Genomic DNA, 11,695 nt, shown 5'->3' with positions numbered 1-11,695 from the left:
TTCTGGGTTTTTATTAATCCTCCTACATTTGGAGACCCACATTGGGTGCATAGCTCTTCAGCCCAGACAGCTCAGTCAGTAGAACATGAGACTCTTAATCTCAGCGTTGAAAATACAAATGAAATACGATTCCAGAAGGATTGTGTGTTTGTGCAATCACTGAACACATCTTCGTTCACATGTCAATGTTACATAACACCATTATATTTGTGGTTGTGTTAGTTAACTTTCTGACAAGATGAGAAAATACTTGAAAGGTTGTAGGGAGAAGAAATTGACTTTTGACTCTCAGTTTTGGACATTTCAGCTGAAAGTTTACGGTGTTGTCTTCGGGCCTGTGATGAGGCAGTATAATAGTGAGGAGGTTATACTTCCCATGGTGGCTGGAAAGTGGAAATGAAGGCCAGGGTTCTAATATAGACTAAAAGGATTTACCTTTTTCCTCCATCAAAGCCACATGCTAAAGAGTCTAATCCCCTCAATGGTGTTACTGGTGTCTTCCGGGACATAGCCTATATGCAGTACATTTTGGTCCAAACCACAAGAGAGATACATTTAGACATACACCATGGCTATTATTATTCGAGAGGGAAAATGTCATCTCTTTATGTTCATCTCCTTATGTTCAATCAGCCAAAATTCCAATCTAAGGTCAACTCCAAAGAGTGACTTTGATGAAGGTTTTGGGGATGAGAACCTCCGTATCAGTGAGCAAAATAACAATACATAATCAAATAAATAATTAAGGTAAAAGAAAATAAAAGTACTTTTTTTTTTTTTTTTTTTTTGTAAATTGAAGCCTCAGTCAATGTCTGGGAAAGCCATACGATTCTCCTCAGTCTTTACTCGTGAATTTCTATCCAGATTTCTTCCCTTAAGGCCTTTCTACCTACAAGGCTATTCAGAGATTTCTCTTGAGAGTCTGTGGCTTCCAGGGAATTAAATAAAGCATGCCCACCAGCGGTCAGCTGGTATGAAGCTGACCCAAGATGGGCAAGACTCTTTACCTCTTAAGTACTGACCTGGTCAAGAGTCCGCTGCCTAACATTCTGTACTCAGGCATGAATATGGATTGTCAATCTTTTTTTTTTTTTCTTTGTCTCTAAGCTCTGGTGCTGTCCTGACTTCCAGCTTACACTTGAGGCCATTTCATTGAACCGTGGTAGAATTCTTCTATAAAAATCTTCTTTTATCTCATGCATGCCTTAGAATCATACGATTTCTTCTTCAGGTCATTAAATAAGAAATATTAAAATGTGTTTTTTATCAGATTTCAAGACTGAAATGATTTTCTAACATTAGTTGATTTTAGTTTTATATCAATTTAGATAGGAGAAGGGCAGATAGAATAAAAAAAAAAGCCTGCCTTTTTTCTTTCTTATTTTTTCCCCTTTTTGGTGGTGGTGGAACTTGGGATTGAACCCAGGACCTCATACACACCAGGAGGTAAATACTAATCCACTAAGGCACTTGTACATCCTGAGAAAGACTAATTTTTTTTTCTCCAAGAAACACAGTTGCATGAACAAGGTATAAACTATTTAGAAAATGACAACTTAGAAAAAGATGAAAGAAGGGTGGTTTGCCTGGAGCTCAGAGTGTGCTGCAGAACAGTGGGAGGTACCACTTAAAGGGTGATGGAGAGCAGGCAGAATGTCTTGTCTGGCCAGGAGACAAAAAAAAACAAATCATACAATTAGAACAGAATACACTGAACAAATGTAGAAAATGATCCATACTCTGGCTGCCTGTTCTTCTCGGGTAGTGGGGAAAATAACAGGGTCACATAAGCAAAGATGACTGCATGCATCCTCAACCAGATAGCACGCTTTCACCATCCAGTGAGTGAAACACACAGGCAAATCAGGCCCAGAGATGGTAGCAAACCAAATAATTCCCAAATTAAAATCAAGGAAACAATACTTACAGGGCCTCGGATACCTTACTTTTTCTTGCAAGCTTCAGTCCTTTGCTGTGACCTCTAACTAAGTCAAAAGGCAGGCCAATTCAATGGCTATAAAATAAAGATGTGCTTCAGGAGTCTGTTGCCTCTAAAAGCCTGTTGTGAGAAACCTGTTCAATAACAGACCTCAAATCTCACAGGACTGTTTCAAAGATGACATATAAAAGTCTGTGTGCAGGTTTGGATACTCACCTTCCTGGACCTGGAGGGAGGGGGGAGGAACTTGAACTTCCCACAGGACTGGAAGCCCTGACTGCTCTTAGGGATGGAGAGGGAGGAGGAAGGGGAGGGGGGGAGTGGGAAGGTGTTGGGAGGAGGGGCGGAAATGGAAACTTTCATAATTTAATAAACTTTGAAAAAAAAGTCAGTGTGTTTAGATTTATCTAAAAGACTATACAAATGTAAATCACAGTAATAAGACTGTGACAATCTTGAATAATAAAATTGAGCAATTAAACAATGATGTGAGATTCCCTTCTGTATGCCATGAATATGTTTTATAAAGAACTTCCTCTGGTCTGGGGCAGGGCAGAATAGAGTTAGGTGGAAAAACTGAAATGAAGGCTGGGAGAAAGAAGGCAGATTTAGAGAGATGCCATGTAGCCACTGACAGAGGAGTCGGACCCCAAAACCTTGCTTGTAAACTGTGAGTCTCCTGGTAATATATAGAATAATAGAAATAGGTTAATTTAATATGTAAGAGCTAGCTAGAAAGAAGCTTATGCTATTAGCCAAACAGTATTATAACTAATATAGTTTTGTGTGATTATTTTGGGTATGGGTGGCCAGGAATAAACAAACAATCTCCACCAACAAAACAAGACTTTGAACACCTTTTCATTCTATTGTTCCCAAACAATATCCACAACAGTATTTACTATGCTGAATCAGCATCACTTTGTCTAATTGTTTTTAAGAGATATAAACTATCTTTGGAAATTTTGGGGTTGACTTAGAACCCATGGTTCCTGGGGTTTATGTCATAAGCCCACTTCCCGGTAAGTATTGTAATAGTGTTTGCAAACGTAAATGTTAGCTATTGTTTTATTTCAACTCATGAGTCCTTTGTTCAGTTGGGTAAAGCTTGAATTAAAGTAGGTTATGCCTCAGTGATAGAATACATATTCAATTTTCTGGAGAAGGTAGATTTGGTTACCACTATTGCACACATACACACACACACACACACACACACACACACACACACACACAAAGTAGATCATTATATTCTATCATTACTATAATTTCAATATTGAGAAATAGTATTAGAAGTAGTTGCATGTGTGTGAGTGTGTATAAATATGAGGACAGGTGCTCTTAGACATTGAATGGGTGGATCTACCACAGCTGGAGTTACAGGCTTAAGGTGGGTGTTTGGGTCCTCTATTAGAACAAGGCACACTCTTCAACATTAAGCCGTCTTTTCATCCCCACTGTCAGACATTTTTAATATAAATTGCAGTCTTATTAACAGGGCAATCAGGGGAGAAATCACTTAAATATTCTGACCCTTAGCTTTGGAGTACATTGAAGGATGGAAGGAAGAACCATAACTACTATCCACAGAGCTTCAATAATTAAAGAGATGTCGCAAGTAAACGATCTAATGGAGTATATTTACAGTTGCTTAACTCACTCTGCATTTGCACTTTACAAGAGTACAATCAGGGGGTACTGATAAGCACAATGCTGAGGAAGAATATCAGTAAAGGAAACTTTGCATAACAGGTATCCGGAATCCAGTTGTTTGAATAATGCCTTGGCACTTCTTCTGTGCTCAGAGTAATTCTTTAATGGAGCATTTGTGTGAATGAAGTTACTTTTTGTTACTAGTTTACATGAAACATAGGGAGATATGCCCAGTGTATGTTTTGTAAGATTCCTTTCTCATATATATACACACACAACCGAAGGAACTGCATTTTTCTTTTTGAGTATTTTTTAAAGCTCTTATCATTTCAAATCTCTAAAGCAAATTCACTATTTTCAGTCGAAATTGTTTTAGTACCATGCTTATGGAAACGCAGAATCTTGATCACATTTCTCTAAGGACCACTGAAGAGCATTTGAAACCCTGTTAGGAGATGAAAAGTGAGTCCAACTGTATATCAAATTGGGTCTGAGGAACAGAAATTGTTTTATAAGCTTCAATTAAGCCTCATACCACCCCCCTGAGGTAAGAAAGAAATATCATGCACTTTTATGGAGACGCAAACTCAAAGCCCATGGAGAGGTTAATCAATTTGCATCAAAGGCCTTATAGCTGGTCTGAAGTAGAAGTGGGAACAAAACAGAATTTCTTCCCGGGGAGCAACTTACCTTCTTTTATTTGCCTGATTACCACAGTCTGTGAAACTTTGGGAAGGAGCACAATGAATGCTCCAAAGAAAGCCCTGAGAAAGGATTGCTGCTCACTTCCCAGTGCAGTAAACGAGTGTTTTGTTTCCCACCCAAAAGCAGCAGCACCTTTTTGTTGTGCTTGATGTTTTGCCAGGAACTTGTGTGGAAATGACCCTGCTGAGGAAAGAAAGAAGAGTGGAGGGGTTCAGAAGTGAGGACGGCAATAGGTGGATTTCTTTTTCTTTCCTTCTTTTTCTGCCTCCTTCTACATAGCAACCTGCGCAGACACTGCTCGCTAGAGGGCACTTGAAGTAGAAGGAAGAAAAGGCTTCGCTATCCATCTCACAGGACTGTGCCTATGCAAGCAGGAGAGAAACGGACAAGCGGTAGCCAGTTTCCCACACGGCAGCACCTGTAATAAATGAGCAAAAAACATCCTTAAACAGCAGTAGTCAGCTTTCACTGACACGGGAATCCCACACCCTGTCTTTTAAATGGCATTTGCTTTCAACTTTTCAGCATCTCCCAAATACAGGTACATGTGCTTTTCTCTCTAATAAATGGCTTGGTAACAGTGAATCAGAACCAGAAACCCCATTTGATACATAAAAGGACAATGTCCCTGCTCCTCCACATATTTGTGATCCTATTTAAAGCTATAATGATATGTTAAAGGTAAATTTAAATTTACCTTTAAATTTAAATTTAATTTTTTTTAGTTATCTAAAAGAAAATTGGGTCAATTAAATCTAAATCTATTTTATTGTTCAATAAAATATGTTATAATTGACAAGTAATCTATGAGAGGAGTGTTTCTTCTATTTTGCTTAAAAAAATAATATGACATATTTCTTCATTTTTAATTTTAGCCTTTTAGTTCCCAAGGTAAGCAAGAAGGGTCCAGGATCATAATTTAGTTATTATTCCCACGAAGAATAATAAAGGAAAAAGAAAGAAAGATTAAAACCTAAATTCTCAGTGTTTAGTCCACAAGACTGGGCTGGCTTATGTGATAGCATTGTCCAGTCCCTTTAAATCTATCTACCTTCTCCTCCCTCCCTCCCTCCCTCCCTCACTTCAGTTCAGAAGCTGAATTGGGGCTTATCTCCTTTCTAGCACCTGGGAAGATGGGAGATAATGCCATTCTGAAGACCTTCTCCAACATGCTCTCCGCACAGATGTGGTTTTTCAGAAAGTGTTTATACCTCCATTTACAGAAAATATAATGACAAACTTGAGATTAGCAATTATAGTCAATATTCAGAGATACAGCCCTAACTTCAGGGACAGCTAAAAACCAATAGTGGAGAATGTTCAACATTCATAGTTCTGATCTGCAACCTTAAAGAGGATTTTTACCTCAAGAATTGGTAACCACCTCTAAAACAAAGTTAGTTATTAAATCCTATAATTAATACATCTGAAGTAATCATAATCATTTGAAGTACTTACAGTTTATTTGGGGTACTTCTATTTATTTCTGTTATTTCTAATAATATTTCATTGTAACCAAAATTCTTAGTACAAGAAAGGATTAATATAACACTCACTTTTTTTTCTCTCTCTCATTTTTACATTTATTATATGAAAAAGAAATTGCCTATGGCAGTGGCTCTCAGTCTTAGGAAGCAATGGGTTCCCTGGAGCATTTGTTAAAACCCAGATTTCTGAACAGAACTAGATTCCGGGCCTCACATTTCCTCACATTTCCATTTCTGAAAATTTTCAGAACATGTTGTGGCAGACAGCCTTCAAAGGACTCCAGGTCGGGCAGGTCTGTCTTGAGGAAATACCCATAAATGCTCCATTATTTCATTTATTTAATTTGGGCATCATCAAATCTCTTAATGACTTTACTAAGCAGTTGGTTTAAAACAATCTCCTATAAGTTTTTATAGCTACCTTGTTTAACTAAACATTTGTTGACTTTTCTCAAGAACTCTCCTGTTCTTCAGACGTCTTCAATATTGCAATTGGAAATTAAGATGAATGGCTAGCCAGATGGCTCAGTGACCAACAGCACTGATTGCCCTTTTAGGGGATCATCGCTCTGTTTTCACTACCAACTGAGGGGGCTCACAGCCACCTGTGACAGTTACAGGACATCTGTTGCCCTCTCCTGGTGTCTGCAGGCATCTTCACTCAGAGACAGATCCACATAAAATCGAATAACTATAAATCAACAAATCTTAAAAGAAGTTTAATATGCTTTTCTTGATTCTTGACCACCCCCCCCCCCCACTTTTGTCTCCACTAGGGATTCAACATAGAGATGTATGCACAGTGGGCAATCAATCTCCACTAAGGTGTAAGACAGTTTCCAAAGTGGCCTACTTTTGTGCCTAAGGTCATGGTCGCTACATACCCTTTATCCTTCCAGGCCCGCAGCTGGGCACAGTTCCAGAGTGCACATCCTGAGGAAATGGACATAGAAGACTCCATGTACTACACATTTGTTTGGGTTGCTTCAGAGTACAAATGATAAAAATTGCTATTGTAAATGATGACATTATCAGTAGATGCCCCAGTGTAAACCCCTTCATTCAAAGAATATGCATTCCACAATTTTAAACCTGGTACATGCAGGGTAAAGTCCCATGTGGTTATCAGCTCATCTCAGATTAAAATAGGAGAAAAAAAACCAGAAATATCTTAGTCATTACACTATAGTAAATGTACATTTTTATTATTTTACTTAAGTTTAAATGTTAAATGCTTGCTGAAAAGGGAAAAGGGAGCAGGTTGCATCTTATTCCAGCCAATAATAGTGTCACTCCCTTGCCATTCCCTGCCCCAAAGGGAGAAATTGGAGTTATAGCTGTCACACTTTTCTATGTCCCTGTTTCTTATAATCATATTAGCTGGTGGCTTTAATTAAACCTCTAAGAAACTGGCCAGTTTTTTTATTGTTTCCATTAGTAAAAATTATAACAAAGGTTCAGTTTGGAGGGAACAAAAGAATTACCTCATGAAGCCTGTGTCCACCTCATCCACCCTTCATCCCAGTGACTTAATCTGCACATCTGGATGCCTCTGGAACTAGGTAGAGTCACTCTGCCTCACCCTGCTTTTTGTTCCCCTGACAAGTTTCTCTTTCTGCCCCCTCCTCTCTGGGATTGTGCTCTTGTGATATTAGAGGTTTCCTTCCTATTCCTTCCCCAGGGAAGTTGCACCGCACAAGCCATTTCTGTCTCCATTGGAAAATGGCTGATGGAGCCCCACCCTCTCCCGCAGGAAGTCTATGACTCCAGAGAGGATGCTGAAAAGAGAACACTTACTTGAGGGCTACAGTCTCATCACTGAGACTTTGCACTGTGTCCTATTACGTGTTTGGGTGGAATTGTTAAAGAGACAAATGTCTTGCCTTTCGGAATCCCTGATTATTTTATAAATATCCTGATAGGGCCTTTAACATTATCTTAATCCTCTTCACACTTCTTAATCACCCAGGCCTCCCTTAAGACACTGTCAGGAAATTCCTTGAAGAGTTTCAAGTGGGGATTAGAGGCTAGGGTCACCTTAAACTCCAGGGGACCAAGAGTCAGTGGAGATAACAAACTGTGATGTTGTAAGAGTAAATAAGAAGCAGTCAGTTGATACAAACTTACAACCAAACTCAGGTGACACTGGCTTCTGAGTCCCTTCAGTTTGTCAGCCGAGGTTTCCTCTTTAAAAAATTAGATCAGAGGATATGCTCTCTCTAGCAATCTTTTCTTTTGAGATGACTTTGTTACTTGTGACAATCCCCAGCCTTCAGGAACATCTGACCTTTCCTTTACTTCTGAGAGATGTAAGAAAGTACCCCAAGGAAAGGTTCAGACCATTTGTTCAAAGTGAAAATGAATGTCTGAAAATTAAGCACAACCTAAGATGTGATCTATTTCTTTGTCCACTTGGGACTGTCTGGTCTAACAGCAGTTATAATTTGATTGAGGTTTGACTGCTCTTCTTTTCCAAGACAGAATTAGCCAATTCCAGAATACCTCATGAGCAGACACAGCCTTAAAGAGAACACACAGCTACTTAGCGACTGCTTGAAGGAAAAAAACACCCCTTGGTTCCCCGGCCCAAATAATTCAACAAATTTCTTTCCTGGGATAATTAGAGTATGAATCAGATAGATATCAAACAGATAGTCAATATCCTCAATATTTTACGGTGGGAGGTTAGATGCAGCATCAGAAAAGTCAAATTTGCATAAGTATTACAAGCATATTGTGCCTATTTTCCCATTCTGTTCACTGCGTCTCATTAATTCGAGTCAGACGGTACAGACTCTGCACCCCGAGCGTCTGCTCCTCTGTACCCCTTCTGCTTCAGCTCTGTCCCCAGATGGTCAAAATCCATCCACGGGGCTCACAGCTAGTCTAGTGAGTCAGAAATGGAATCTACCCTGGTCTTCTAGGGAGGAGAGTTCTGAATAAAGGTAAGGGGCATTTCATTTGTCTTGCGTTTCACTGCGTTTAATGACGATCAGAGATCGGAGCTGCTGAATATCATTCCCACGTGTTAGCCTTGGGGGATCACAAGGAAAGAGAACCAGGTCTGAGGATTCGTGGACCCCTTCTTGCCCAGACTTATACCTGGGTGTCCATTTCTTAACATCTGAGTGCTGAGAGAAGTTTATCAGAGGATTGGAGAAGCCAAAGAATAGGGTCTCTATCAGAGAGAGGAGCGACAAGGGCAGTGCTCCCCACTCCTCCACTCCGGGCGGGGAGGGAGTTCAGTGCACGTTGAAAAGGCTTACCAGACCCTCCCCTTCTAGCCACAGCAAGTTCTGCCCATTTTCTTCCCATTCACTTAACTGCCAGTCCCTCTTGACTGACTCTACTGTCCCTCATCCCACCCTCTCCAAAAAAAGGAGAAACACTAGGGCGTCAGGAATGCGCTCCACTCCAGGATCGCGACCCACCACCAAAAAAGCACATGAGTTGTAGCAGGCAGTGGTCTCGCAAATGGGCAATTCCTTATGCAAGACGTCTTCAGAATGAGGGGAAAGGTGAACAGCCCACGAGCTGCCGCATCCTCTCCCTCCACAGAAACCAGCTTTGGGTGTCTGAGACGCTTTTCAAGATAATGCTAGCCTCGGGGTTCAGGTGAGACCTAGAGAGAGAAAGCTGGCGGGTACCTCCTGTGCATCCTTTTTTCATCTGCCAGCAGTCTTTATCCAACAGCTTGGCCGCTCGGCGGGCTGCACGCACAGCGTGGAAGGGCTCATCTTCACCCGGTGACTCCCGCGGCGGAGGCGCGCGGGGCGTGCTCGCGAGCGACCAGCGAAAAGTTGTGCGCACTCTTGGTAGGAGGAAAGGGAGTGGAGACCGAGCGCGGGAGAGCGCAGAGGCAAGGCAGGGAGGGGGCGGGGGTGGGGGACTGCTTACATGAATTTCCAAGTGGTAGACCTGCCTCGGAGCTCTGCCCAATGAGATCCGTCAGGGGAGGCACCCGGCTCACTTTTCCACATCACTTCACAGTTACATTTGGCAGGCAGGCGGGCTCGCATGCCGGAGCGCTCGCCCAGAATTAGTGGATGGCTTTCGAATCTCCCTGCCTCTTAGAAGCTCCGCCGCCGCCGCTTTGGGCATAGACCAGAGCGTCAACACACCAGCTGTACTTTTGGGCTGCGGACACCCCAGAGCCCAGCGCGCCCGCTTCGCGTCTCCGCACTAGGCTCCGCAGTTCCGAGCGGCATGAGCGCGATTCAGAGGCGACTACCCGGAGCTCAGGGATCCGTGGACACTTGCCGCCCTCGGGAGCAGACCCTCAGCTCTTCCAGCCGTTTATGAAGCCCGAGGCTTGAGTTTTTGTTTTTTTGTTTTTTTTGGTTTTTTTCCCGCAGCCCGGAACCCGACCTGAGTAAGTACTATACCCTAGCCACGTACGCCTCCGGGCGGGGAAGAGCCGGAGGGATTGTTTCCTTTAGGAATTCCCACGCTCCCCCGGACATCTTACGCACCTGGTGGATGAGGGATTCTAGCACTGGTACCCTCCGAGCCGCGTCTCCTTTTGCGGCATCGGTAGATGACGGGGATGCCTTCTGTCTAAGGGGTTTTACAAACTGCTCTCAGAGCAGCTATGGAGGAGTCTGGAACCCCAGGCTACCCCGCTCCAGTTACCCTGCCGCCTTCTCATTCTCGCGGTCGCCTGGCGTTTTCGCCGTGGAGACGCAGGCAGGCGCTGCTGCAGCCGGTGCGCCTTCACTGCGGGGTCGGTGCGGTGAAAGGAAAATACTAGCCGCCTCCACAGAGGAGGCTGCTAGCCTGAAAGGAAAGCAGGCTGAGGGGCCAGAGAAGCTGACTCCTGGCTTTCTGCATGCCCCACCTCTTAGCCATGGGAGGGCGACCCTATCGGTTGGGCCAAGGGCTACTGTTTTCCTGCGAAAGCCCCAGCGCCAGGATTTTCCACAAGTGTCTGTTCCAGCCTGGGGGGCGCGGTGCCAGCTGCAAACTTGCGGAGCTCCAGGGCCACCTAGCCACTAAGCAGTCACCAAGACGCTGCTCCGCAACAGCGGAAGAACCCCAGGCAGACTGTTCAGTGCCTGTGAGCCTGCACCATAGGCTCCCAAAGCACCGGATGACTTCTCCCTCTCCCAGAGCCCCAGTACAGAAAGATATAACGTGATGTTTATGCTTATCACCGGTCAACCCGGGGGGTCCAGCCGCGCCCCTTCCCGACAGTAGGTGAATGGGGACTCCTGGCTACTTTCTGCCAGCATGTTCATAACGGACCTACCCGGGTTTCCCAAGGCTCAAATCAAGCCTGGTAAACCGTGTAAACGTTCGGCCACCAATGCTGATACCAACAGGTATCCAGCAATTCCTCCTTCTTTTTTCCTCCCCAAGACTAAATCTCCCCTCGTCCAGTCTTGTAAAAATCTCAAAGTTTTGAGCTGGTGGCCCCTTGCCCAAGGCATACAGCCTGAGACACATCAATGACTAGCCTGTTAGCCTCTGAGCAGAGATGGCAGCTGTTAGCTCGGATTGCTAAACGGTAAGAAATCAAACAACATTAATTGTTTATTGTTGCAAACGCACAACATTAGTCCGTAATGGAAAATCAGACTGGCAGCTGCTCACTTCAGCTCCAATTAAAGGGCAGAGCTTATAACCAAGCAACCGGGAGGAGAAGGAGTCCTTTCAACTTTGCCCTGGATTCTGAGGGTTGCAGGCAGTTTCCTCCTTAGGGGGGCACGATCCCAACAATTGCTGTGCTCACCAAAGCTGCTAACCAGATCAGCAGCTATTTTCTGTTAACACTCTTCTCAGGGTTTGTGGGAATGAGCGGATGTCTCAGATAGTATGCAAGAAAGGTGGCCTCTGGCATCAGGGACTATCGCCAAGCAGATAGAGAAACTGGGGTTGCCTGGGACCGTTTTGACATTTCCCCTCCTCTTTA

The 11,695-nt window shown here is 43.3% G+C and overlaps 2 protein-coding genes across 4 annotated transcripts in view; one reads left to right on the top strand and one right to left on the bottom strand.

Annotated features, from left to right (window-relative positions):
• Positions 1 to 3,285: 3,285 nt before the first annotated feature.
• Positions 3,286 to 9,803, bottom strand: LOC148118500 (uncharacterized). The gene is made up of 4 exons (XM_087900314.1): positions 9,682 to 9,803; positions 9,432 to 9,595; positions 6,669 to 6,717; positions 3,286 to 4,715 (listed from the first exon to the last, which is right to left on the bottom strand). Exons 1-4 carry the CDS (start codon positions 9,801 to 9,803, stop codon positions 4,646 to 4,648), a joined length of 405 nt encoding a protein of 134 aa, XP_087756440.1. The 3' UTR covers positions 3,286 to 4,645.
• The window catches only part of Cdh8 (cadherin 8), a 375,044-nt gene continuing 373,046 nt past the window's right edge, over positions 9,698 to 11,695 (top strand). Inside the window, exon 1 of one of the 3 annotated variants that reach the window (XM_048431489.3) lies at positions 9,698 to 10,156. The gene's annotated coding sequence lies outside the window, so the exon portion shown is untranslated. The remainder of the gene's footprint in view (positions 10,157 to 11,695) is intronic. The other 2 variants (XM_048431497.3, XM_048431500.3) reach the window with 2 other exon arrangements.

This window comes from Myodes glareolus, chromosome 22, assembly GCF_982192425.1.
Source record: "Myodes glareolus chromosome 22, mMyoGla1.1, whole genome shotgun sequence".
Classification (NCBI taxonomy): Eukaryota; Metazoa; Chordata; class Mammalia; order Rodentia; family Cricetidae; genus Myodes; species Myodes glareolus.
Note: the sequence above shows the minus strand (reverse complement) of the source record. Positions and strands in the feature narration are given on the sequence as shown.

Excerpts from the sequence above, each read along its gene's own strand:
- LOC148118500 (XM_087900314.1), bottom strand. The coding sequence starts at position 9,803 with ATGCGAGCCCGCCTGCCTGCCAAATGTAACTGTGAAGTGATGTGGAAA. Across the intron at positions 6,718-9,431 it reads GAAAAAAGGATGCACAGGAG|GATGTGCACTCTGGAACTGT; the intron begins GTACCCGCCAGC and ends CCATTTCCTCAG. Across the intron at positions 4,716-6,668 it reads CGGGCCTGGAAGGATAAAGG|GTGCTGCCGTGTGGGAAACT; the intron begins GTATGTAGCGAC and ends CATTTATTACAG.